Source organism: Coloeus monedula (genome assembly GCF_965178545.1).
Source record: "Coloeus monedula genome assembly, chromosome: 5".
Lineage (NCBI taxonomy): Eukaryota > Metazoa > Chordata > Aves > Passeriformes > Corvidae > Coloeus > Coloeus monedula.
Window position 1 is genome coordinate 69,647,476 of NC_138785.1, and position 26,620 is coordinate 69,674,095.

Genomic DNA, 26,620 nt, shown 5'->3' on the forward strand with positions numbered 1-26,620 from the left:
TTATGTGAATCAAAAGTTAGCATGTGACTGACCTGGTTTCAGTCTTCTGGATCAAGATTTCCTATGACTCTGGATAAACAGCTACATTAAATTTATCTACTCCTCTTCAGAATTAGATACTGCACTGGTTATGTGAGCATAAGCTCATTAAAGTCTGAAGCATTTTCTATTATGTCATGTTTAGAATCCTTACCAAGCATCAGCAGTCAATGAGAGATGAAATAGAGAACATAGCAATAGGCAGACAAAAGAGCAGAATAATTTCTTAGCCGAAAATTGAGCAGAGAGGGGAAATGCCACCAGTCACGCAGGAATGCCAGGGCAAAGCAGTGGTTCTGGTTAGTCTGTTCCTAGAACCTCCAAATGACCAATAAATCAGCTGCAAAGGAGATGGACAGTCCTACACTTGGATTGTGCTGGCAAGGCCAGTGCTACACTCAGGCAGGTGTAGCTCAGACTTGGCAGGTGAGTGCACTTCTGCTACCACATTAAGAGAAAAATGTAGGAATGCTCCATGTCTGTTTTAGTCCTCTGAACTAGAGCTCCAGCTTAGCCCTGGCCTGAGCATCAGCTACCACTAGAATTGTCAGAACTGCTGTTAAAACCGCACTTGGTTCCCAAAGCAATCCCAGACAATGCACCTGGGAAACTTGGCTCTCTGTGCTTGTCTTAAGGCATGATGAACTCTGGCTGCTCCTGAAGTTGGGAGATCCTGAATGCTGCTGATCTGTCATCTCCCGATCCTGAGCTGCAATGCTGACCTCTTGTGGAGGTGACATGTTTTGAAGGGCCAAGCCATTTTACTTCTAAAAGAATGAATTTGGATGTGTTACTGCTTGCTTTCCCTTTCTGAGTAAGGGTGTGTTTGTGTCTGATCAAGTTCTCGCTTTGTTTTTTCAGCACTTGGCATCCGGAGACAGGCCCGGCCTTCAACACAACACTTTTGTCCTGAGCCCACAAGTCACTACACACGATCCTCCTCTAAAGTCAGCACTTGGAAGCAAACAAGCTGCTTCTGTAAATACTTCTCCTTCATTAAATTGGTTTTCAAACCTAACAAGTGGAAATGTGAATAAAGAAAACAAAGGTATGTGCAGAGCCAGTGAAGAGTAAACCCTTTGTGGCTGTTTGTCAGAAGAATATAGGTCAGACCCAGCAATATCTTGTGCTGAGAGTGAGGTCATCTGCCTGCTGGGGTGGGTGTTCAGTGTCTGGGCTGCAGATCTGGCCGTGGCAGTGGCTTGGAGTGAAGCCTGGCAGAGTTAGCATATTCTGTTTCAAAAACTGGATTAAAATCCCATTGATGCAAGTATTCTTGAAAATTCAGTTTGAGAATATTTTTTGTTGTTGTTTTTTGTGGGGTTGTTTTGGTTTTTTTGGATTTGGTTTTTTGTTTTAGAATGTGGGAGTTTAAAACCTTTGGTTTATTGAAGAAAGATAAGTGAAAGAAATATTTTATCTGTGTGTATTGGGAGGAGAGCTATATATAATGTTTATGCATGTAGGAGGATCTTGTTTTGGAAAAAAAAATGCAAAGTATATGCTTCTCATGGTTTTCCTTTTTTCATTTCAGAGAAACTTCTACCAATTTCAAAGAATGAAAACAAACCTCTCCAGACACTCCCTAGCTTAGCCAAGCCAGCTACAGCCCTGCAGACGTTCAACAGTGCAATATTAAGCCCTGTGAGCAACAACAACACGGGCTTCTTGCGGAATCTGTTGAACTCTTCTGCAGGAAAGGTACAGGAAAAATTCTGTCCTACAGGTTTGAGTTGTTTCCAGGCTTAGATTCTGTTCTAAACCTGGGAACAGCTGCCACAGGCAGTTTACTTACTTGTCACAGTAAGTAAAATTCTGTCCTTGTTTGGGAAGAAGGACTAATTCAGTTTGGATGTCTCAGTGCTCTGTTAGTAGTAGCTTAGTGGTACTATCAGCAAGTCTTGGTGAAGAACAGGGAACTGAGTGATAAAGCAGATTAACTTCCTTAGGTTAAAATCTGGCAGGTACATTGACTGGGATGTCTTTTAGACTTAAAAAAGAAGTACCAATGAACTTGCAGATGGAGGGAAGAACCTTCTGTGGTATCTTCCCCATACCTCATTTGTAGACTGGTTCACTTCAGGTGTTTCTGGGCTTTGTCTGATCTTAGATGTGACTTGAAAGTGGTGGGGGAAAGTACTGGCTGTGAGAGTTCTTTGCTAAAACTGTATTTTTGCACTTTGATACAAAGCAAGTCCTGTTCCCTGCTGCATATCCTGGGTCTCTGCAGTGTTGCTGAGGTGTAAACCAGAGCAGAACTTGTGCCAGAATTCTGTAGACAAAGTATCAGAAATGGCAGTGGCATTTAATCGTGGTGCATTTCTAGACAGCAAAGTTCTGCAGTTGTCTGTTTCTCTGTATGATTGTAATCTCAAGTGAAAAATTTTAGAAGTGGCAAATACTTTCTTTAAAGCCTGCAGGACAAGGCAACAGAAAAGAGCACTCATTTTTTGTTCTTTCTTTTTTTTAATCAGACAGACAATGGACTGAAGAGTACACCCAAAATCCTTGATGACATTTTTGCTTCCCTGGTGCAAAATAGAGCCATTACAGACTTGCCTAAGAAACCTCAAGGACTGACCATAAAGCCCACGATAATGGGCTTTGACACGCCCCACTACTGGTTATGTGATAACCGCCTGTTGTGTCTTCAGGATCCCAACAATGAAAGCAATTGGAATGTCTTCAGGGAGTGCTGGAAGCAGGGACAGGTATTTTCATTTTCCTGCTCTTTCCATTTGCAATTCATGTGCTTTGTCCTGTCATTGAAGCACAGGTACAGCCACTGTAGTGATAAGCAACACTCAACCTTCATCAAATGACATTAACACTGTTACACATCCTTATCTAAGGATCTGTTTTACTGTTTAAATCAGTTTCTAAACACAGTGCTGAAATTATGGCTCTGTATAAAAAGCTGCCTCAGTTTGAAACAAGGAACGCTCAGATGCATGGTAAGGCAGAATTCTGGTAGGACAGGCTGAGCATTTAGTTTGCAAAATGCCTGCATTCAAATGCTCAGTGTATTTTATGTATGACTCTGTTGTAGTTAGAATTTTTGGTTGTTTAATAATTCTTCAGAATATATCTTTCTTCCTAGCCTGTAATGGTGTCAGGAGTGCATCACAAGTTAAATGCAGACCTCTGGAGACCGGAGTCTTTTAGGAAGGAATTTGGCCAACAGGAAGTAGATCTGGTTAACTGCAGGACCAATGAAATCATCACTGGAGCTACTGTAGGGGATTTCTGGGATGGTTTTGAAGATATTTCAAGTAAGTACTGTGAATCTTTGTTCCAATAGGTGAAATATTTAGCAGCAGTAGTTCTGCCCTAGCACAGACCTATGATCCACAAGCAGTGTGAAGGATGTTCCAGGCTTTCTCTTTGCCTTGGTTGGACAGTTTGGTGAGGATACATTGCTGACATTTTTACTTGTAGGATTGTGCACTGGATAGAAACCTTCATTCCTTCAGGAGTATGTTTGGCTGCCTTTAGTCTTTTGGGGAAGCATTCTGAGGAAACTTAAGATCTTCCTAGCAGCTAAGTTCACCTGTCAGCTTTTTTTTTTTTTCCAGCTGAGTGAAACAGATGAGAACATGTAGAGATGGTGCTCACAGGTTAAATGGGTTCTGCTGTTTTAACTTGAAGGTGCTTTTTGGTCCTGAGGAACTGAAGTAATTTCTTATAAAAATAGATTTAGAAGAGGTGAGCTTGAGATTTTCCAGGACAATTAATACTTGCTATTGCATTTGGAGTTCTACTTTATCTGTTTATTACACATTCTTATCTAAAGATCTGTTTTGCTGTTTAAATTAGTTGTGAGCTGAGGGAATTTGGTACTTAGGGCAAGAAGAGTGGGAGGTGGAAGACTCTCACCTTTCTTCTCTGTTACTTGATCTTTGAAGAAGTTTGGCTTCATCAGGTACTTTGGGCCTCAAACACAAACCAGTTGCTGAGCTAAATTGTAGGAAATGCTTGGGCAGGGAAACAGTAAAAGCTGCTTGTCTGTCTGACATCTCCTGTTGTAACATGTTTGTCATGACATGATACCCTACTCTGGTGTCAGATGAGCTTGTATGTCTTTGGTTCTACATGAATAGTTGTGGAATGAACATGATTTTAAACTGAGATAAGGATTTCTTTATCTTGGTTCTTTGGATTCTGAGTTGTACAACTACTGAAAATGAAAACTTGCTAAAACTTCACATTAGGTCGCCTGAGAACAGAAGAGGGTGAGCCAATGGTATTGAAGCTTAAGGACTGGCCTCCAGGAGAAGACTTCAGAGATATGATGCCCTCTCGGTATGAATTTCCAGAGGAAATGTTTTTGTGTGGTACACCCCCAAAATAGTGGAAAGTAGGAATACTGTCACATTTTGATACCTGCTTCAGCTTTGAGCAGGAGTTGGTGACATGTGAACAGTTCTGTTTCTCAGAGATGCCTGACATAAATGGAAATCCTGCACAAGTTTCCTGATAAATTTTTATGTAGTTCATTGTATTTGTTGCCAAGTAAAGTGAGTACCTAAATCTGCTCCTAAAAGCCTGGATCCCTTAGAAATCCGAAGTTCAGTTGAAGCTTAGTTTTTGGCCAAACATTTTTAAGTATGTGGACTTAGGCTGTTTGATATTCCTTGACATGATTACACAAGGAAATAGCATTACCCCAGAGCAGTTAAATTTGTTGGTCTGCTATATTTGTGTGCTTGCTTTGTTCAGTTCCTTTTCATGGTGTCCAGCAAACCCCCTGAGGGAAGGAGTACACTTCCTTGACTGGAAAGAGCTTTTATTGCAGTCTGTTTTAGTCTGCTTTTGGTTTTATCAGTACCTAATGCTAAATTTTGCTGCATTACTTTAGGTTTGATGATTTGATGAAGAATATCCCATTGCCAGAATACACCAGGAGAGGTGGCAAGCTCAACCTTGCCTCTCGACTCCCCAACTATTTTGTGCGACCGGATTTGGGCCCCAAAATGTACAATGCATATGGTAAGGAGTTTTTCAGTCTAAAGGTCATGTTGACCACATGTTCCTGTTTAAATTTACTGTAGATTATGTGAATCCTTGCTGTTGTAGACAATTTGATTAATCCCGTGGATCAGAAAGCCTGACTTTGGCTCACCTATAGGTATCAGTGATGTCCAGAGCATGATATGATTTATTTTATTAAATATCTTTTTGTCCAGGTGGTTTCAAGCCAATAGTAGTTATTCCCAGTCTCCCAGTCAACTTGTTCACAGCCTCTTTACTGTAGCTAGCAACATGTATTTGTTGTTTTGCTGCTTCTGGCTGTATTGCTTTTGTGGTTCTCCTTTTTGGGCTGTATCATTTACCTTTTATTCTCTCCTTGAGCAGTTTTTTTCCATGGCTGGTTCATCTGCTGTCACTCAAAAGACATTTAAAATTGGGCAGCATCATGGCCACTAAAGAGATCGTAGCTAGTAAATCCTTTAGCAGCTGCTGTTTAGAGTGAAAAAGAGACTGCTTCTGAAAGTGCTTTTTTCTAAATGGCTGTAGAAACTCTTTTCTAGCAGGTCTTGAACACGACTTTTATTTATCATACGGGCTAGCTAGAGATAGGCTGGTACAGACCAATGTGTCAGCAGATCACTTGGGAAGCCACAAGATGGAGCAAGGTCCTGGATAGAAAGCATATTGCTGTTCTGGAAGCATTTGTTGGTAGAAGTAAAAGCGCTCTAATCTTTTCAGAAAGTGCTGCTGAGAGTGGTGTAACACTTCTTTGTCTTACCAATGGATCTGCTACTCCTTTTTTTTCCCCCCTTTGATTCCTTCCCGCAGGCTTAATAACACCAGAGGACAGGAAATACGGCACAACAAACCTCCACTTGGATGTGTCTGATGCAGCCAATGTCATGGTTTACGTGGGGATCCCCAAAGGCCAGGCTGATCAAGAAGAAGGTAAAATCTTTGTGGTGTCTGTGGGGATATTTCTGTGGCTGGAGGGCAGATCCTTTCGTGTAACTGCTCGTGTTGGCTCCCCACAGAAGTGCTTAAGACCATACAGGATGGTGACTCTGATGAACTGACAATTAAGCGTTTCACTGAAAGCCGAGAAAAGCCTGGAGCTCTGTGGCACATTTATGCTGCCAAAGATACAGAGAAAATCCGGGAATTCCTTAAGAAGGTAAGATGTTAACCTTAAAAACTGGTCTTCAGGCTGTGTAGGCTTGCAAGTCTCTATCCTTAGGCTTTTCTCCTTCATATCCCAGTTATTCTGGAAACAAGTACTTGAGTTGTATCCAGGACAAAACTTGTCCAGAGCCATGAGTCTTGTAGGATCTGAAAAGGGTGGAGAGTTGAAGCTTGAAGTTACCTTGTATGTAGCTACTCCTCCTGCCCACTCTTCTCATAGATGAGTAATGTTACATAGTGAACAAGAAAATAGCTGGTTTAGATTTAAAGAAAAGCACAGTTTAATTTGGTCATTCTTAGAAGAATGTGAGATGTTCTTGGCAAATTCAAAGCAATACATGGTACATAAAGCTCTTCCTTGTTCTCTCTGTCTTACCTTTTTTTTCCCCATACCTTGATGATGTCTGAATTTAAGGAAAAGCACGAGGTATTTTGTCATGTTTTTATGGGAGGTAAGGGTTTAGTACAGATGTGCTACTACATCCAAAAGGGCTTGATTTAGTGTTTAAATTTACCTCAGGTAGCCCAGAGTTTTGTGGTCTTAATCGTGAAACTTCTTTGGTGCTCTGAAAATGGAAAGAGCCAATATGCTGATACGTAAAAGGATAAATGGGATGATCTGAACAACTGTTGGGCTGGTCAGGCTGATGGCTGTCTTGGTGGAAGCTGGGAGAGGCTGCAGCAGACTTATTTAATATTAACAAAGAACAAATCTTGCAGTTGATAAAACATGCTCCTGGGTTTGATAAGCATTAGCACTTGGAGTCTTGATGTCTGTGTCTCACACCTCAGTCCCTTGTGTCACACTTGCTGGCAGGTGTGGGGCTTTCAGCAGCTTTTAGTGGAGAACCAAGCTGTTCATCTCCTCCCAAATGGGGTTTTATGCTACAGTCCTGGGTGTAAATGGCTGCTGCAGCAAGCTGGATTTATACAGGAACTTCTTGCAGAAATTCTTTCCCCACAGCCCTCAAATTTCTGTCCTGAAGTGCTTGTTGTGCCTCCCAGTCTTGTTTCTCCTGAAAATCTGGTTTGCATTCTCTGGGTCAGTGAGCACGTGCTGACTGACTGTGGCCTCAAGGCAGACAGGTGCTGAATTCCACACTTGGGTAGTGTCTTCCAGTTGTAGAGTCAGAGAATTTCAGAATGGCTGTGGTTGGAAGGGAGCTTCAATACCATCTCATTCCAATGCCCCTGCCATGGGCAGGACACCTTCCCCTAGACCACATTGCTGAGAGCCCCATCCAATGTAGCCTGGAATATTTCCAAGGATGAGACAGCTATAGCTTCCCTGGGCACCCTGTGCCAGGGCCACACTGCCCTCACAGGAAGGAACTTCTTCCTAATTTCTTCTTTAATCTAAACCTACTGTCCTTCAGTTTAAAGCCATTTCCCCTTGTCCTGTCACTTCATGCCCCTCTACACAATCCCTCTCCAGCTTTAGTAGTGTCAGAACACTGGTTCCATGTGTGAGAGGGGTTCTCACGTGAACACGAGTTGCTTCACCCTTCTGTTCCTTGCCACTGTCAGTTGGGATTACTTGCACTTTCCATACCCACCCTTGCAATGTGTCTGTGAGGCCAGTGGGACCTGAGAAATGTTGAAACCTTGACAAAGGTCTGAGTAAGGATCCAGACTTTCATTATCTAACTTTCCTACCTGAACACATGGTGCAAGTCCCTCTGGCACAGGTTTGCATGGAATGTCACAGATAGAGCTTGACTGTCCAGTCAGACTGGTGTGTTAAAATGCCTGCTGTCTTGTGACTTTCCAGGTTGCAGAAGAACAAGGCCAAGAAAACCCTGTAGATCACGATCCCATTCATGATCAGAGTTGGTACCTGGACCGATCGCTGAGGAAACGCCTTCATCAGGAGTACGGAGTTCAAGGCTGGGCTATTGTACAGTTTCTAGGAGATGTAGTTTTCATCCCAGCAGGAGCTCCACACCAGGCAAGAACCAGGGACATGGGATGGCCTGACTGCTTGGGCAGCCCTTGGAGCAGATGGCTAATGCTTGTTTGTTCTCTCTAGGTTCATAATTTGTACAGTTGTATTAAAGTTGCAGAAGACTTTGTATCCCCAGAGCATGTCAAACACTGCTTCTGGCTCACTCAGGAATTTAGATATCTGTCACATACGCATACGAACCATGAAGATAAATTGCAGGTAACTTTCCAATGCTCTGTGCTCTTGATCCTTTACAAAAGCCCCACTAAAACACAACAGACAACCTTCACCAAACCCAGAAGGGCTGTGGCCATGCAACCCAGGTTGCTTTTGTGTTCAGATCAATGTTAATGCATTGGTTCTTGAAATTTCAGTAGTGTTTGAACTGGTAGTTTTTTAGCAGTTTTGAGAAAGCCCTCCGAAGCTTCTCCTGAGATTCTTTTCAGATGCCTTCTTCTGCCATTTCTTTTGTTTCCCCACCAGCTGAGCAATGCTCTCCTCAGGCTACAGGGTTCACTTTATCTCCTGTTAGAATGTGAACCTTGTTTTCCCAAGTTTGTGATTTACCTGAAGGTTGGGCAGATGAGTGTGTCTGAACTGACCTGCACAGGGTGAGGGGAAGGAAGTGGGAAAGCTGGAAAATTATCTGTGCTGTTTGCTTGTAAAACCAAGCACCTTTTCCTTTGTTCCTGCAGGTGAAGAATGTCATATACCACGCTGTTAAAGACGCAGTTGGGATACTGAGAGCTAACGAATCCAGCCTTAGCAGACCGTGATGTAGAGCGCCTTAACCACACACTATGAAACAGAAGCGTTGGCAGCTGTTCTACCTACTCAGTCAGGACCTCTGTGGACTTTGAGATTATATGAATGTTACCTCATCTTCCTTTCAGCAGTACCAGAGGATCGTGGTACTATGTTCTGTGTATTCTTCCAATGTTTACAAACCTGATATGTATATGTAGTAATATGTATGGACTGTGGCATACTGTGAATGCTCAGTTGCAATAGAACTTTATACGGAGTTGCTCTCCAAACTGTACAAAATACCTCCTATAGAACTGTCGAGAACTATTCCAAATTACTCGTTTGAAAAATATTATTCAAGGCATTGTAAAGCTTCAATTTCTAAAATTTATTTTGGGGTGGGAGGAAGTATGAAATCACTCAGTTTAATAACCAATTTACATAAAAAGTTAAGAATGCAGTTCTGGAATTTCACATTAACATAGAACTAGCATTTAAAAGTAGCTTTAAGCTATTGTATAGTAACATAGAGATGGGAGTTAACCATCTTTAGGTAAATGTATTTAAATTTCTAAATGTTAAAAGAAACTTTTAATCAAATGTCTTCTGTTTGAAATTGCTCTTTAATTTGAACTGATGTTTGATTCTCTTGTTTTTAACACTGAATGGTTACATAAAAATTCCTCTATTTCAGATACTGTTCCTTGCCTGTCTTCTTCAGTTGACTGTTTAAAGTGTAATTAATTTGATGCAGTACTTTGAAATGCAAAAGAAAATGGTGTACCATAAACTGTTCATACTGTTTTTTAAAGTATTTGAAGGCTTAGGGTATGGAATACAGCAGCAGACCTGTTTATAGATATTTTTGGTTAACCTAAGCATGACTTAGCTGCCTGACTGCTGCTCCTGTGCTCTGTATCACATGAGCTTTGCAGCTTCAATCTGAAGTGGTACACACACAACTCAGGGTTATTTGGAGAAAGACTGAAAACATCATAAAACTTAAAATGGGAAGAGCGGTCATGGGTGGAAAAGTGAATCTCTCATTTGATGAGATACCCTGAGATAAAATTAACCTTTCAGTTCCTTCCCAGCACTGAAAGGTGCAGGATGGCTGTTGGGAACAGCTGCACAGGAGAGCAAACCTTGGTAGCAAAGTCACTTTTCTGAGCTTTATGCAACAGAGGAACTGCAGCTCCCCCTCCCTGTAGTACCTCACCTGCTGTTTGTGATCAGCATTAGCTGTTGAGTCTGTCTGGGGTGACAGGATTCTTCTTCAGAGAAACTTCCTCTCACTGCTCCCTCAGGAGTGGGGACAGGCTGCAGTGGTGTGCAGGGAGTAGGAGTCTTTCACTAGAGTTATGTGGACTTACAGAAGATTTGCCTACACAACAGCCCTTCACTGGGGTCAGTGAGAGCTCTCCTCCAACTGTACTTGCTGACACCTCTTGACAGTAAATAACTTGTTCTGGTCCCTTCAGCTGGCTTGATTTGGCATTTTGTGCTTGAACTTGTCAGGTATGCTTAAAAACACCACTTACCTGAACATTTTCCCTTGAACTATCAAGTTGAAGTAGATGACATAAAGCAGGTTAATTGCTTTCCTTGGAGCCAGCTGGAGTACAGGTACCTCCCAGGGAGCTGAGTCACACTGATCTTACACGCCCTGTGTGCACAAACATCTGAAAAGACCCATTGTTGAAGCTGGATTTTGAGCTCTTACCACTGTGCTGTTGTTCAGTCTGGGTTTATTGCAGCTCTCACCCTCTCCACTCTGCAGCTGCTTTTATTTCTATCTCTGCTTTCTGGATTTTTTTAAGACCACAAGAACCAAATTATCCCTCTTGCCTGTTTTTGTGTTGCATTTGGGGTGGAGATGGAACACTTGAGTTGCACAGCCTTGGGGATACTTTGCCTCCCTGAGCATGAAGGTGAACAGTGCTTGGCCCCCCATCCAGCTATCTGTGTACCTTGTGTGTTTTTCTACCCTTGCTGTTGGGATACAATTAGTTAGAGACTTTAGATTGCTTTTGGTACGTCTTCCTTAAAATTAAGAGCTCTGCCCTTTACCTGGCAGGTGCCTGTGGTAGTGACAGGTTTGGGTCAGAATTTTTTGGTTTGCAAACTGCCTTTTGTGAGCTGTGACATCTGTTTTCCCTGAAGCTTTTCCTTGGGAGGAGACACAGCTCTTTTGACCCTGAAATGTGCTATTGGAGCAGCAGTGAGGCCTTGGCATGGCCACAGGCTCTGGGGAAGCTTTGCCAACAGTCTGGTGAGTCAGGGCCACCCCTCCCACTGCTGCTCTTGCTGTGCCACAGCCTTGGCTAAGACAGGCTCTCCTGTGATCATACAGAGCTGGAACTGACTGAAAACTTCTCTTTAACTATGCAGTGAAGGCCCTAAATGTGCTAAAGAAAGGTGTTACAAAACCAAAAGGGAGGTGTTAGAGGTGGGTATTGTTTGTGACAGAGGCCAAAGTGATGCAAACTAAACTGCTGCAGGGCAGTGACTGTTAGAAGCAGCTTTAATAAAATTTGTAGTGATTCAGGAAAACACAGATCTGACAGTGCTGGAGGTTTTTGGTAGCAGATTAAACCAAAGTGCCTGTTAGGGAAAAATGCTGCTTGAAGATGAGAATGTATTTCAGGACTTTGTATCTAAAAATACATAACATTACACCACCCTTGCCATATCACCACAGAAAACTGGAAGAGACTACACTCCCCAAGAAGTATATTACAGTAGTTTCTTGGAGAATAAAATCCTCAGGAAGAAAAAAAAATATATATATATTACATAAGTGAGAATACAGTTAAGTTTTGCATTTTGAAGGTAGGACAGAATAAAATAAAGCCAACTGTACACATCCATGCTGGCCCTAACTCCGCAGGGTCGCCAACCGCGACTGCATTGCTTCGATGTCCTCCTCCTCGTCCACAGCAGCAGCAGCTGCTCCCATGGGCTCAGGCTCTGGCAGAGCATCTGTCACTTTACTGGGTGCTTTACCCAAGGCCCCTGCAACAACAAACAGGCTCGTTAGTGTGTCTTAGGTCTGCATTTAATAATTAGTGACTTTCAGGGACATCTAAAATAACCCAACCAGTCACTTCTCCTGGAGGTCACACCCCTGAGCTGTGACAGGGCCAGCCCGGGGCTGTTGGCTGCCCAGCAGCACTGACCTGCCAGCCCCTCTGAGCCTCTGCACTCCTTCCCTGCTGGGAGGAAGCTCCCCCCCAAGCCCTGCTGCTTGCCTTGGAGCTCCCACTGCCTGCCTGGGAGGAGGGGAGGTCCCAGGAAACAGGATGGAAAAAGCAAATTAGGATATGAGAAAGGAGAGGACAATGTGCCAGGCGCTGGGCACAAGGTGCCAGCAAGGTGGGAGCTGCACTTTCAGTGTGGTACAGCTGAATGCAGCCCTGGTATTGTTTTTGTCACACCACATCACAAGCAATCCAGGTGAAAGGAGCATTCTAAGCACTCTCCAAGTCAAATAACTGAACCAGTAGATCATTACTTCATGAGCTGGAAGGCAGAAATTGTGGTTTTGGTTTTAAGAGGGTTTTAGTGTTCGTTTCGGGCTTTTTCCCCCAAACAGGACACAGCATGTTACTGCCAGGACTCAAAACACAGCTTAGGACTCAAGGCAGTGCAGCTGAGTTTATTTCTTGGCTTCATTAATAACAGTACCTAGTCAATCATGTAAGTTTCACCTTGTTTAGACGATTCACTGCACAGCCAAACACAGATCTGTTGGAGCCTCAATTACTTAACTGCACAGACAGCAGCTGATGGATATTAGTTCTGCCTTGCTGAGCCCCACTGACCTTCTCAGCCAGAATTCCCTGAGAAACCAGTTTGTCAGAGCTCTCTGCCCATCACCAAAGGAAGAGATGCCACTGTGAGAGTGCAGTGCAGTCAAAAGAGATGAAGATTTCAGTTGCTGCATCTTGTTGAACAGAGCAGGGCTCTCAGCAGCACCCACAAACTCACCAGCTGTAATTTCAAAAAGGATTTTGTCAATTTCTGCCTCTGCTTCCTCTTCCATCTCCTCCTGATCCTCCAGGCCTTCAAAGGTGTCCTCCAGCATTTCCTCTATAATTCCAGCCTAGCAGAAAACAAGGCAGCCTGTGATGCCCTTGGAAACAGCAGAGTAAGAGGACACATTTCCCGCTTGGGAGATGAGGTTATGCCTATCCAGGCATGTAACAACCCCCTGCTCCAGCTTTCCCAATGGAGGCTGTTGCACAAGGGCGGCCAACAGACCCCCTGCAGTGTAAGGATGTATCTCTACAACTGGTGCCCTGGAAAAGCAGGAAGAAAACTGGGGATTAAAGGCACCTGTTCTCACTTTGAAAACCTCAAGTTATTTAAACTAAAAGAGGAGAGATTTAGGTTACATATTAGGAAGAAATTCTTCCCTGTGAGGGTGGTGAGACACTGGAACAGGCTGCCCGGAGAAGCTGCGGATGCCCAATCCCTGGCAGTGTTCAAGTCGAGGTTGGATGGGGCTCTGAGTGACCTGGTCTAGTGGAAGGTGTCCCTGTCCATGGCAGGGGGGCTGGAATTACATGATATTTAAGATCCTTTCCAACCCAAACCATTCTACAAATCCGTGGTTATTTATTGTTATTGCACATCTAAACCAAGAAGCCAGCCTGCTCCAAGCATGTGAAATACAAGTGTAAATTTCAGTCATGCAGCATGAATTGTGTAGCACACTGTAAAACTGCTCTTTGACACAGCTTGGGTTTTTTTCTGTCTGCATTTGAAAACATTCCTTTGCAGGCCCTGCAACCTAGATATGGCCAAACCATGCTGGTGCACAATAGCAAAATTATTTAGAAATAAACATATTGGAACTAAACAGTCTAGAGTGGTCAGAAGGGAAAAAGCAAAACAACTTTAGTTGTTGAAAATGTAATGTTCATAACAGTAGACTTTGTATACTTTCAAATCAGAGCGCTCCCATCACATGGAGACACTGAGCTAGATGCTTCAAACCCAGTGACAGTGAGTTATATCTCAATTAGCCAGGAGTTTTGTGATTCTTTAAAAATTTTGTAAGGAACTATGTTTAATTAGTTAAGGAATGTCTGATTGTGTTATTTTGGCTGGTTTTGATTTAGATCTGTGTTGGCTCAGTGTCAGTAGAAAACCCTGAGAAATTACCTCACTGCACATGCAGAAATGAACTCCATGGACCCATACCACTTAGAGAACTTAATACTGAAGAACAAAATTCAATAAAGAATTGTTTAATGGTTATTATGTAACTAGAGATGAATTAGATGTCATGGAACAAGTATGGTATCTTCAGAGAGTTAAGGAGTCAAAGGCCTATACACCCCAGAAAATTTGATTAACACACTGCAGGCGCAGTAAGGGAGCCACTTCATAGGCTTGTACACCCCAAAAAACTTAATCAATAGTAATTGTCTAACTAGGACAGCAGATTTAATAAAGCACTGTTTAGCTGAATAAAACTTGGGTTATCCATTAAAGAAAGACAGATGAGATGTTCTGGTAGTAGTTAAAAGAAACAAAACACCTCTACCATGATGCAGTAAATTGGGCAGATTTTTCGAGTGTCTATAAAAAAATATTGGATGTTATAGTGTATATAAATGCCTGAAAATTGTTGTTTCTTTGAACATGTCTATGGCAAATAAATTCCCAATATGTTCCCAATTTTGACTCAAAATTGTTATTAAGAATGTTTGTCTAACAGCTTTTTGCTGTTAGGTTTAAAACTCTTTGTGTCACCAGTATCAGACTGGCCACAGTGTCGTGGAATGTCCTGAGGTCACACAAGCCCTCTGACAAAGAGGCCACCCAAGCGATTGCACAGCTCAGTAGCAACCACATCATGTTCACCCAGGTCTGATTTATGTGCCAGATCTTACCTTCATCATCTCTTTGGACAAGTCCCTCATCGTTGCTTGGATTTCTGGGATTTTTACTAGATTTTGCATAGCTTTCATGACTTCTGTGCTCTTCTGCAATGAACCTGCTACTCTGAGGACAGCTGTGAAGGAGAGGCACAGAACAGCTTGAACAATCCATGCACTGCTGAAAGCAGAGAAATTATATCCTCCCTACATGCAAATTTGTTTACATTTAGACAATTCCATTTTAAAAAGAAATGGGGATTCCACTTCTTCATTCCTGACTAAATTCCTGGGAAAGCCCAACTTGTACCCATGTTCAAAAAGCCACAGTTAAAGCAAAGCTATGGGTCCTGCACAATGAGCAACCCAGGTGGTCTGCAGAGAGATTTCAACCACCTGCACCCAGTTCACTGAAGACAGGGAGAGAGAGGCCTGAGTTGCTCCTGCCTGGCCCCTCAGCAGCCAGAGGTGTTGCTGGGGGCTTCAGCAGCAGAGCTGCAGTGAGTGCTGAAACCAGGGACCTCCTGCCTGACACCGGGAACTGGAAGCTAACCCTGGCAGAAGTTCTGCTGCAACAGCTTCACAGCAAAGAGTAAGCTATAACATTAATACTGAAAAAGATAAGCTGAAAATAAGCTTGTTTAAACTGAATTTAACAAGACTCTTTCCAGAGGCTATTCTCATAATGTAACTTATAAGCTCTCCTCATATGTATCAATATACCAAGATCAAAAAGCAGTAATTAAGGGTACTGTGAAGTTTTTTAAATTCTGCCATCTAACTTTGCAGTTTCCTGGACATGGAGAACTTACCTGTTTGTATATAAAATGGTCACTCCTTAACGAAGCAAAATGAAGGTATAGCATATATTATTTTTCACTTCAGTAATTTCTTTTAAGAGCCTTACACTTTTAACAAACTAACAGAAACCTTGCCTTGAGTGGTCATTTCTCAGGTTACTACAGACCCCAGACTGAATTCTAGGTTCCTTCATGTTTCCTATCTAAGTGTATCAGAACATTCCCAGGAAGATGAAGATGCTGGCAGTGGTAATAAGGAGGAGGCTGTTTTGAGTTTTTCCTTTTAAGGGACACCTCAAGCTGCAAGGATAGTCCTACTTCCCTTTCCATGGGGAACCACATTTGAACTGTGACAAAATTACACTTGAAGTTCACAATGTGACTCCTGATTTATCATTCATCCAGTGTCAAAATCTACTTGGATTATGCTGGGGTGGGGGAAATGCTTTGACATTTCAGCAGCATGTTGACCTCCACTAAGTCTTCTCCTGTCTTTAAAGCTTTCAGTTGTGCCTGTTATTGGCTGGAATGTTTCCAGCTATGGAAAACACTGCAGGAAGTCTATTACAACAGATTTCTGATGTGGATAAGGAGTGAGGGAAATATGCTGGTTCTGGAGAAACACAAAGGACCAAGGAGGGTTTACAGAACATGGGTGTTAAGCCAAGGCGCAAAAGGATTCATCCACACCAAGAAAATCAAACACTACTCCCCCACCCCCATGTAGGTATTGGTAAATGCCCCCAGACTCTTGCTAGAGAAACAACCATCTACAAGGTGAAGGGAATTCTACTCCTGTGACAGATCCTGTCAAAATCAGTGACACAGGCTCCAAAAGGATACAGAGATATTAGGAATGCATTCAAACTGTTTAGGAATGCACACTAAGAACGTGTTCCAAACTGCTGAGAGTTCAGTTTCAGAGCATGTGATTCTCACATCACTGCAACCCTCAGGCTCTGAGGAGAGGTGTTAGATCATCTGCTGAGCAGCTCATCAGAGGAAACAGGGAACCAGCAAGGATGCAGGCAACAATGAGGGGCAGGAACCCCAAGAAACTAAAACTGGGAGCTCCCTGTCTACTTCAGAGCCCAGGGTGGGACACCCATCCAGAGAGGGCAGTGGGCAAACAGCCTCAGAACATCCCACAGACTGAGGGGGGTTATTGCCTACAGGGATACATGCTCTTTTCCCTTACAGGGATGTAAGGGGAAAGAGCATGTTTGGACACAGGGAAAACTTATGATAGATCTTTTAGGTGGATTACAGGATTTAATAATTAAATTTTAGGGGAAAATTAACTGAATTTTAGGGGAATGACCAAAGGTAGTTTGGGGAAGGATCGAAGTAGATCAGGGAATACACAAACCTCAGGGGGCTGCAGGACCAGGTACCAGCACCTCAGTCAGAGCAAATCTGGGGCCAGGTTTCAGATATCTGGCCATCTTAAACAAGGCATCTGAGAGCAGCTCGTGGAACAACCCATGTACTGTGTACATATGTGTTCTACCAGTGCACCTCAGTCCTTATCAGCTGAAGAGGAAGAGCAGGATGGAGCTGTTCATGTGTCTGTGAAAGCTGTGTGTGTTTATGGGGTGGTGGCAAAGGCTCTGCTCTGAGATTGTGGGTGCATGTGCCTGCTGGGATTAGGGGGTAGAACTGCAGCAGCCTCACAGCTCTGGGCTTGCTATGGGAGGATCTTCCCAGGTTCCTGAAGCCCACTGGAATCAGCTGCCTTTCACAAGAGCATGGCTGCTTCCACATTCAAGCCCTGCCTGCATTTGACTTTGGTTCTGGACAAGAAAACCTCAGATCTCACCTCTACTGTCAGAGCAGTCATTGTGCTTGGGCTCAGAATTTGTTCTTACCAAGCTGGTTCTTCATCCCCATGAGAACAGAGTTCATGTGAGCTTTGGATGCATAGAGTTTGCTTACGGCCCTCCGAGAGCGGATCAGCTCCTTTGCCAAGATCACACACACATCTCTCTGATTCTTTTTGGCAGCGTCCTTTATTGACCTCTTCACCTTCTCCTCTTCCCTCTGGATATCTGGAGTACAGAAAAACACAGCAAATAGTGATGAACTCCCAAGAATATGGAAGAGAAATTAGTCATTTGTTGGGGTATGTTTCCAATGCAAAGAATTGTTTCTGCTTGATTTCAGTTTCCCTCTGTTACTCACAGACCTTGTTCTAGGCTGATTTACATGTCAGTTGAATAATTCAGCTAAATCTTAATAGGAAAATTCTTATTACTGAACATCCAGCTCTGTAATTGCCTTTGCAGCCAAGAGTACTCTAAAGGACTGTCTGAGAATGTCCACGATGCTGAGCTAAGAACAAAGCACTCTGAGAGGATGATTTAATTTACAACTTCAAAATAACTTCCTATTAAACTGGCCTGATATAAATATATATATACAAAATAAACATCCAATTTAAAACATCCTGTTCAAACTCTCCTGGCATCCAGCTTTGTTCAATAGCTGTTTTTTAAGAGTGTGCTGAAGCAGGAATACTGAACTAAGCATGAGCACCAAAGAGTTGGTTGGATTTGAAATATTAAACACTAAATAGGCCTCCTTAAATACCATTGGTTTCTCCAGCAAATCTGATGAGATTGTTCACAGTTCTGCCCTGCCAGGTAACACTGGCTGTGAACAGCAGGAGCCAGGTACTCCAAAAAGCCCAGAGCAAAAACTGCAAGAATAAGCAGGGACAATATCAACCTCCTTCCTTTTCCAGACTCAGCAATACATCAACCACTGACGAAACGTGGATCTAAGATTCCACAAGAAAAATGATCCTAAAGTAAATAAAGAATTCAGATAATAAGGATTAGCCTCACCTTCCTGCAAAGAGTTGATTGAAATGACCACAAGAACAATTATTTCAAGGAAAGCCTCAGTTCAAATTTAGTTTTGAGTCTTCTTGATTTATGCCAGACGAAGTTACACATTGGAAGAATAAGAAGTTGCCCTTTTATAAAAATAAAGGCATCAACACACACTTTCAGGCACAGGCTGACTTGGAGACTTCAACACAGCTTCTCGAGTGGGAGTTAATGAACTCTGTACTCAAGACCAGTTATTCTCTCACTATCATTCACTGGGGTCTTTACCTCAAAGGACTAGCAGAAAGCTGCAGGATCATAATCAGAAAAACATACCCTTGCTGCTTTCCCACTATTATTTTCAGAAATACCATGAACTTGAAGACATTTGTATGTCAGACACGGGACTGAGCCAAGTCCCAGCATATCAGAGCAGATAAGAAAGAGTTGAAGTGCTCCAGCACGAAACAGAAAGCACCAGAAGAACTCCAGCAGCAGTGAGGAATTACAGCATTCAGGCTGAAAACAACCACAAGTATTGTGTTGCTACACTCAGTCTAGTGTAGGGCAGCCTGTACTCGAGTGAATGCTTTCACTGGCATGACCAACTGCTGAGTATGAGATCAGCAGCACAAGTATGAAAGAACAGCCAACTCCATCTCTGAAGGTCAGTGCCAGCTACACTCCTCAAGGAAGCCAAAGTCACTTCCCCAGTCTCTCTGCAGCACTATCAAGCACAAGAGGCACAAAGCAGCCCAAGCACATGTGAGAGGGACTTGAAAGCTCAGCTAAACACAAAGTTACTGTATTACTCCAACTCTATCAACTCAAAAAATTTAATTCTGAACTAACAAGGATACCTTTCATTTCTCCTAACCTTCCAAGCCCTGAAAAACAACCTACCCCAAAGAGAAATCACTAGAGCAGCAAGAGTCCAACAACAGATGGTTTCAAACTGTGTTGCTATTTTAGTAACTGCACTGACCAGGCAAGCCAAGTGTTCCAGTGATCCAAGCCCACTCAGTTCATCCCAGGTGGATCTAGCATTGCCTTGTCCAAACACATCTAGCACAGCCTTCCCCAAGGAAACTAAGGCAGGTTCCAGCTTAGCATCCTTAGAGATTGCAGGGATTTCCTGTGTAAGGCTCAGCTGAAAGGAGAAAGCACAGCAGAATCCAACTACAGTAAGTAATTTTTGAGAAAACCTTCAGTGGTACGTGGCTGTTATCCTTCAGGAGCAGCCTGCTAGCCTGGGAAGTGTCCAGCAGAACCACGTACTTCCATAGGTGACACTTGGTAAAATGTGAAATCCTGGCACAAAGATATTCTGTAGTTTATTTTAAGGGAAATTATCACAATAGCAGATGGTTGGTGGTTAGTGCTGAACTGTATTTCTTTGAAAGTAGGACTCTGAAATACAGACATGCTTAGAGACACTAAAATAATTAGATTTGCATCCACATCAAAATATCACACTACCACGTAACCTAGTATCTGTATAGGCCATTAAAAGTATTATGGCATGTAAAAAGTTAACAGAAACCCGAAATTTCAAGAAACATCAGTAGTGAACATGTGGGTATTTTGTTCCTGTGGAAGATGTAACCTCTAAAACACATTTTGCTAGTAAGATCAGAGTTGCAGTTCCTCTGTGCCTGATACAGCCACACAAAGTGCTCTGGAGAAAGCAAAAGAATTCACATTCTTGTACATTGGTTTTCCCGGGAAAGACAAACTCTGTTCCTCATATTAGAGACAAGGACAGACCTTGTACTGCACAAGCAACCTTCTCCAACCAAATCACACGAGTCTATGGGAGGGAGAAGACACAAACCCTGTCAGGTTACTCCAGAGGCACAGGGCTGAGGAGGAATAGGGAAGGGAGAACAAAACAGGCATGTGCCTAGTAACCAGATGCTGACACAAAATATCCTTCACCAGCACATCCCATGGGCAAATCCCAGGGACAGGGTAGAAGACAAAGAAGGGGAAAACAAAACCTAGACCCAAACCTATTTTCAGGCTCAGGGATGGCAGACAGAAGAAATTCTGAACTAACAGCAGTGCAATAAAAAGGAACTCCTCTGTTTTTCAAAACACATTCAGCAGTGTAATGCTCATCATTTAATAGCAGAACACCCACCTGCTGTGAAAATACTTCTTTTTTTCCCTTCCTCTCTTCTGTTTGTAATTTTCCCAAGCTGACAGCAAGCTACTTTTGCTTGGGTTGTGCACTTTTCACACCAGTACATATCAGTGGAACTTCCTACATGTGGAATTATATACCACACTGATACTACTTATTAAATCAATGTGGGTGAAATTCTGGATAATAAGTCTAATACATGTTATCCAAAGGGATTTAAGAGCATTATGTCTTACTGGGAGCATGAAATATTCATATTCTTTTGAAAATTTTACTTGGATAACTTCACAGCGACATCATTTTGTAGCACAGACTAAGTCTGGCCCCAGGATCACATTCATCTTCCTTTATTCCAAACGCGATAGACTACCCCAGGTTATTAAATTTCACAGCCTACCTCAATTAAAGCAAAAAAAACTTGAAGGCAGACAGGGAGAGTAAAAAAAAAAACGAGACACAAGTACAAACCTCTGATCTGTCTATCAATCACTCTCATTTCTTTCCTTATCTTCAAGGACCATTCATTGACCTTAAAAAGAGAAAGAGAGAGTTACTTGAAATTCCATCTTTAAAACTATGCTTTTATATTTGCATGTAACTTAAACATTCAGTATCAAAGCAGCACTTCAAAATGCACAAGCTTTAAGTTATGAGTGATGTTAAAATACTTCATTATTCAAATAATAAAACCCCAAAACATTGCAGAGATACCACCAGTTACTGCACTGCTCTTAATGCTCAGACAAGCAGTTAAGGAGGACCTTTACAGATCCCTTCCAACCAAAACTCTTCAATGATTCCATGATGTGATTTGTGAGTCAGACGCTCAGTGCGTGGCTAACTTCCCACATCACAGCCATGTCACTGTACAGAGTGAACTTGCCACAGGGAATTTCAGCAGAAGGGACAGACTTTGACACAGGATGACAGCAGCAAGAATGCTACTGCCCATTTCAGTCAGGAGGATCCCCAGGAGGTCTCCAAACCAACCCTTACTCAAAGCAGGATCAAGTTCAGACTTCAGACAGGTTGTTCAGGGCCTCATCCACTGAGTTTTGATACTGTTTGAGGGCAGAGACTTCACAGCCACTCTGAGCAACTGCACTTAAATTACTCCTGTGAGGAAGACCTTTCCTCACAGAATCCTGAACAGTTTGGGTTGGAAGGGACCTTAAAGACCATCTACATCCTGCTGTTGGTGGGGCCACCTTCCACTAAACCAGATTGCTCAGAGCTCCATCCAATCTGGCCTTTCATGTCCAATTCAAAACTCTCCTCTGGCCACCTGTGGCTGTAGCACCTCTCCTATCACTGAAGACACCTCAAAAAACCCCCTTCTCTTCTCCAAGCCAAAATGAGCCCAGTTCCCTAAGCCACTCCTCCTGCATCAAGGGCTCCAGCCCTCCACCATCCTGATGGCCCTCTGCCACACTTCCCCAGTTTGCTGAGATCCTTCCTGAACTGGGTGCCCACACTGGGACACTGTTCTGCAGATGTGGCCTCTTTAATGCTGTGTAGCACAGTGACTGAATGCTCAGCACTGTGACTACAGTTTCCTAACACAGCCCCATTTGCCTTCATTGCTGCAAAGGTGCACTGGGAACTCATGTTTATTATCCATGGGAAATCAGATCCTTTCCTGCAGAGCTGGTGCCCAGCCAGTCCCAGGCTGCACATCCCTGCGTGCAGGGATGGCTGTCTCACCTGCACAGTCTTGCATTGCTCAACATCATGAGGTTCCTGCTACGTTCCTCCCACTTGCTCAGGTCCCTCTGCCCTCCAGCTTCCCTTCCCCTGTCTTTGGTGGGGTTCAAACACAGCCACTCCTTTGACAGCTCCCTCCTGGCACTTGCCAAGATCTCTCTGTTCCAGACCGTCTGGCTCACCCAGGAGGTGGGGAGCTCCACTTGCCCTGATGTAGTGGTTCGGTTCAAAACATCCATTACTTACTTATTTTCCTTCTGTGAGATAAGAATTAGGAGAAAGCAAAGCACGCACAAAACTTAATATAAAGAAGTTTATTAACAGACCTAAAAGACCACCCCTCTAGGGAAGCAGAGTGAAGAGAACTTGTGCACTGAAAACTTGTAATGCAAGTTCTCTTCAGTGCACAAGCCCAGCAGAGCAACACATTTAGACTTTTACCAGTCTCAAAGGACATTCTCTTGGTCATGGAGAACAAGACCACGTTTTGACTGCAGACAACAGCCACCATTTGAGGTGCCCAAGCACAAAATCTGCTTAAAAACCCCCACAAACAACCCAAAGCCCTGCATTGGTGCAGAAGTTTCTAACAGGTTTCAGAAAGCTCCTGTACCTTTAGTTAAATCCTGGTTTTACAGGGAAAAAAAACCCAAACCCTTGCAGGACTGACTGCAGCGTCCCCTCTTGTTCTTCAGAGTGGAGGAAATATTGTCCTGGAGAGTCATTCCTCACCCTGACAGAAAGCTAAGAAGGTTCCTTTTTTGAGTATGGGCTACATGAGAGGGAAAAAAAGCAGGGGGAAGAGACTGAAGTAAAACATGAGAGAGCTCTGGCTGGCCAACTGTCCTGTCTCAGATGCAACAGCTACCAGAGATTTGCTCTACAACTTGTATTCTAGAACAAATGAACACACAACAAGCCTTCACATACAAGCACAATCAGCAACTGTCAAATGAACCACAGCAGGATTTCCAGCTTCTGTCTCTGGGATGCACAACCCAGCACAAAGACAGCATTAAATCAAGACTGGTTGTGTGCTGTCATCAATCCCTGCCAACTCTGATAGCTGAAAACTCTCACAGCTCATCCCTAGCTTTGACAGGAATCAGCTGCTTGACACAACAGTCCTAAAGGCAGAGCTGGGTGCTTACACCTTCCCTGGTGTTCCCAACTCATCTCCTGTTTTGTGTAAGAGGAGGAGGAAATCCCATTGACTCTCATCCAGGCTACTCCATGCTCCCAGCTACGTAAGACAGCAATTTGTTGAGCTGCAAAGAAGCCACACTGCCCATCTCACACAGGACACAGGGACATGGATACAAACCATGGCACAAGGCAGCAGTGCTGGGAACAGGAGTATGTGGTCCAGCTGAGCAAAGACAATTACCCTGAGCACAACTCCACGCTGATGAAGCTATTCTGCTTCCACTCCTGATCTAAACAAAACCATCACTCTCACAGCACTGCATCACACCAGAGTCAGCCAGCAAAGCACTCGGCTGAAAAGAGCCAACTCAGACTACACTGGAGGAAAACCCACTTTTTAAGTTCAAACGATCCAGACATGGCATTAAAAGTATAATAAATCCCCAGTTTTAGACAGACTGGAATGCATCACCAGCTCTTCACAAGGACTGAGATGTTTGCCTTGTATTGATCATAAATAAATTATCTCATATCAGCAGAGTGGGCAGACAAATGAACCAAGGGCAAAACATTGCCATCACAAAATCTCAACCTCTCCCCATCATTATCCACGTTCTGCAGTGCTTGGATGGCTCCCTCCAGCCCTGCTCAGGGACTGTATCTTGTGCACAGCTGCTGGCAGACACAAGATAAGCGGTGCTGTTTCCCCATCAGCTAGGAACTACTTTTTCTTCCTTCTAAAGCTGCAGTTAGGTACAGGAGGAAAGGAATTTTTTACTATTAATGGGTTTCTCAATATCACTGTTGTGGCCTGTAAAGTCACCATGCCAGCCTGCAGCCCTCAGAGACTCACGTCACCTCTCCCTACACCTGTTCCATAGAGCCTGGGCAGGGTTTTCTGCAAAGAATCACAGAATCCCTGGGTTAGGAAGGGATCTCTGGAGATCATCCAGTCCAAACCCCCTGCCAAGGCAAGGTCACCCAGAGCAGGTGACACAGGAACGTGTCCAGGTGTGTTTGGAATGTCCCCAGAGAGGAAGACTCCAGAACTTCCCTAGGCAGCTATTCCAGGGCTCTGCCACTCTCAGCGTGAAGAAGTTCTTCCTCATGCAGAGGTGGAAATTATTGTGGTTTAGTTTATGGCCCTTGCTCCTTGTCCTGTTGCTGTGCACCACGAAAAAGAAGAAGAAGGTTCAAGGTGGATGGCACCATCCTCCAAGAGCTCCAAGATGACCAGCAGGCACTGTGCTACTGTAAAACATGACAAGTTCACCAGGGAAGGCAAAAGAGCAGCCCTCAGACACGAGGCAGGAACGCCTCAGTGCAGCACGACCACATGTGTGGGTTACACAGCTGTCTGATGTGTTACCCCAGCCCTGAGAGCAGCAGTCCCCAATCCCAGCTCTCCCTGTGGTCTCCTGTACCACACTCAGGAACACAGGAGACTGACCCAGCCCACAGAATGCTCAGACACAGGCAGAGCAGGAAAGGAAAGGACACTCCCAAAGGCACATTCCTCATCTGATTCTCTCACCTGACAAGAAACAACCACAACCTACTCCCCTCAGACTCAGCTGCTACAAAGCACCAGGGGACACCTGTGAACATCCACAGCTTGTCTAAGCCTTCAACTTCTGTGCCTGTCATCCTTCTTCCTGCTGCTTTTCCAGTACCTCTAATGTACTTGATCTTCCTCTCCCCAAAGAGCAGACTTTTTCACTAACACATTAGTAGCTACTTACGAAAGGCAAAAGTGAAATTCACCAGTGTCTTCATTATTTCATTTCACTGTGACATCAGAAAGCTGTTCGTGGAAACACACAGTTTGTCTACAGACTCACCTTCCCCCTCCAAGTCCCAACATTTCAGCTACTATTTCCTAATTTTAAGGCTATATCTGCAAGAGGAGCTAGAATCATAGAATATTAAGGGGTTGGAAGGGACTTTAAAGACCATATAGCTCCAACCTGGGCAGGGACACCTTCCACTAGACCAGGCTGCTCGACGTCTTATCCAACCTGGCCTTGAACACTTGCAGGGATGGGGCAGCCACAGCTTCTCTGGGCAACCTGTTCCAGTGTCTCACCGCCCTCACAGGGAAGAATTTCTTCTCAGTATCTAACCTAAACTTCCCCTCTATCAACTTGCACCCATTCCCCCTTGTCCCGTCACTCCAGTTCCTGACAAAGAGCCCCTCTCCGGCTTCCCTGTAGGCCCCTTCAGATACTGGATGGTGTTGTGAGGTCTCCACACGCCCGGTCCCGGGCCGGTTGTAGCCAGGGCCGGGTGTAGCCAGGGCCAGGGCCGGGGCCGGGGTCGGGGTCGGGGCCGGGGCCAGGGCCAGGGCCAGGCCCCTCCGCAGTCCCCGCCCGACGCCATAGCAACGCCACACGGCCCTGCCGCCAGTCCCCCCGCAAGCCTCCGGCCCCCGCCGCACCCCAGCCCCGCCCTGGCGGCTCCGGCCCCTCACCAGCTCCTTGGGCGGCTTCTCGGGGGTCTTCCCGAACAGCCCCATGGCGGCCGCACCGCCCGGCACTTCCGGGTTCCCCTCGGCCGGGCCGGGCGGAGACCGCACTGCGCACGCGCCACCGGCACCGCAGACCCCGCCCCCTCCGCTGGGGGGGCGGTGCCGAGCGCACCGCCCCGCCCCTCTCCCCGCCCCTCTCCCCGCCCCTCTCCCCGCCCCTCTCCCCGCCCCTCTCCCCGCCCCTCGCCCCGCCCCTCGCCCCGCCCCTCGCCCCGCCCCTCGCCCCGCCCCTCGCCCCTCGCCCCTCGCCCCGCCCCTCGCCCCGCCCCTCGCGGCGTCCCGCCGGTCACGTGGCGCTGCGCACGGCCCCGCCTCGCGCGGGAGGGGCGGGAAGGCTCTGAGGGCAGCGGGGCGGGGCGGGCGCTGGTGGCGGCGGGAGTGCTCGGTCTCTCACACTGAGCGTGTTGATAACCCATTCACAGGGTCAATTAGGTTGGAAAAGACTTCTTGAGATTACCGAGTGCAGCCATGACCGAACACCGACACGGCACTGAGTGCCACATCCAGTCTTTCCTTAAAACACCTCCGGGGTTTGTTAACCCCATCGCCCTGCGCAGCCCATTCCAATGTCCAGTCACCGTTTCTGTGAAGAAGTTCCTCCTAAAGCGCAACCTCCGCTGGCCCAGCTTTAAATTCCGTCCTCTCGTCCTGTCGCTGGTTTCCTGGGAGCAGAGCCTGACCACCACCTGGCTAC

General features: G+C 44.8%; 2 protein-coding genes across 3 annotated transcripts in view; one reads left to right on the forward strand and one right to left on the reverse strand.

Moving 5' to 3' along the window:
• Positions 1–9,584, forward strand: part of KDM3A (lysine demethylase 3A) — a 29,688-nt gene extending 20,104 nt beyond the window's left edge. Inside the window, exons 16-26 of one of the 2 annotated variants that reach the window (XM_082282192.1) lie at positions 901–1,087; positions 1,574–1,740; positions 2,514–2,750; positions 3,140–3,311; positions 4,251–4,341; positions 4,898–5,028; positions 5,839–5,958; positions 6,045–6,184; positions 7,964–8,140; positions 8,222–8,356; positions 8,833–9,584. In XM_082282192.1, the coding sequence (XP_082138318.1) occupies positions 901–1,087; positions 1,574–1,740; positions 2,514–2,750; positions 3,140–3,311; positions 4,251–4,341; positions 4,898–5,028; positions 5,839–5,958; positions 6,045–6,184; positions 7,964–8,140; positions 8,222–8,356; positions 8,833–8,913 (1,638 nt within the window). In that variant the 3' untranslated portion in view covers positions 8,914–9,584. The remainder of the gene's footprint in view (positions 1–900; positions 1,088–1,573; positions 1,741–2,513; positions 2,751–3,139; positions 3,312–4,250; positions 4,342–4,897; positions 5,029–5,838; positions 5,959–6,044; positions 6,185–7,963; positions 8,141–8,221; positions 8,357–8,832) is intronic. The other variant, XM_082282193.1, reaches the window with a different exon arrangement.
• A 1,806-nt stretch (positions 9,585–11,390) lies between these two features.
• Positions 11,391–25,959, reverse strand: CHMP3 (charged multivesicular body protein 3). The gene is made up of 6 exons (XM_082282202.1): positions 25,870–25,959; positions 21,018–21,078; positions 17,441–17,620; positions 14,788–14,909; positions 12,875–12,989; positions 11,391–11,899 (listed from the first exon to the last, which is right to left on the reverse strand). The coding sequence occupies exons 1-6, from the start codon at positions 25,912–25,914 to the stop codon at positions 11,763–11,765; spliced, it is 660 nt and encodes a 219-aa protein (XP_082138328.1). The 5' UTR covers positions 25,915–25,959; the 3' UTR covers positions 11,391–11,762.
• Positions 25,960–26,620: the final 661 nt, after the last annotated feature.

Coding starts and splice junctions, on each gene's coding strand:
- CHMP3 (XM_082282202.1), bottom strand. CDS start 25,914: ATGGGGCTGTTCGGGAAGACCCCCGAGAAGCCGCCCAAGGAGCTG. Junction 21,079..25,869: donor AGAAGCCGCCCAAGGAGCTG/GTGAGGGGCCGG, acceptor TCTCTTTTTAAG/GTCAATGAATGGTCCTTGAA. Junction 17,621..21,017: donor GATTGATAGACAGATCAGAG/GTTTGTACTTGT, acceptor TCTGTACTCCAG/ATATCCAGAGGGAAGAGGAG.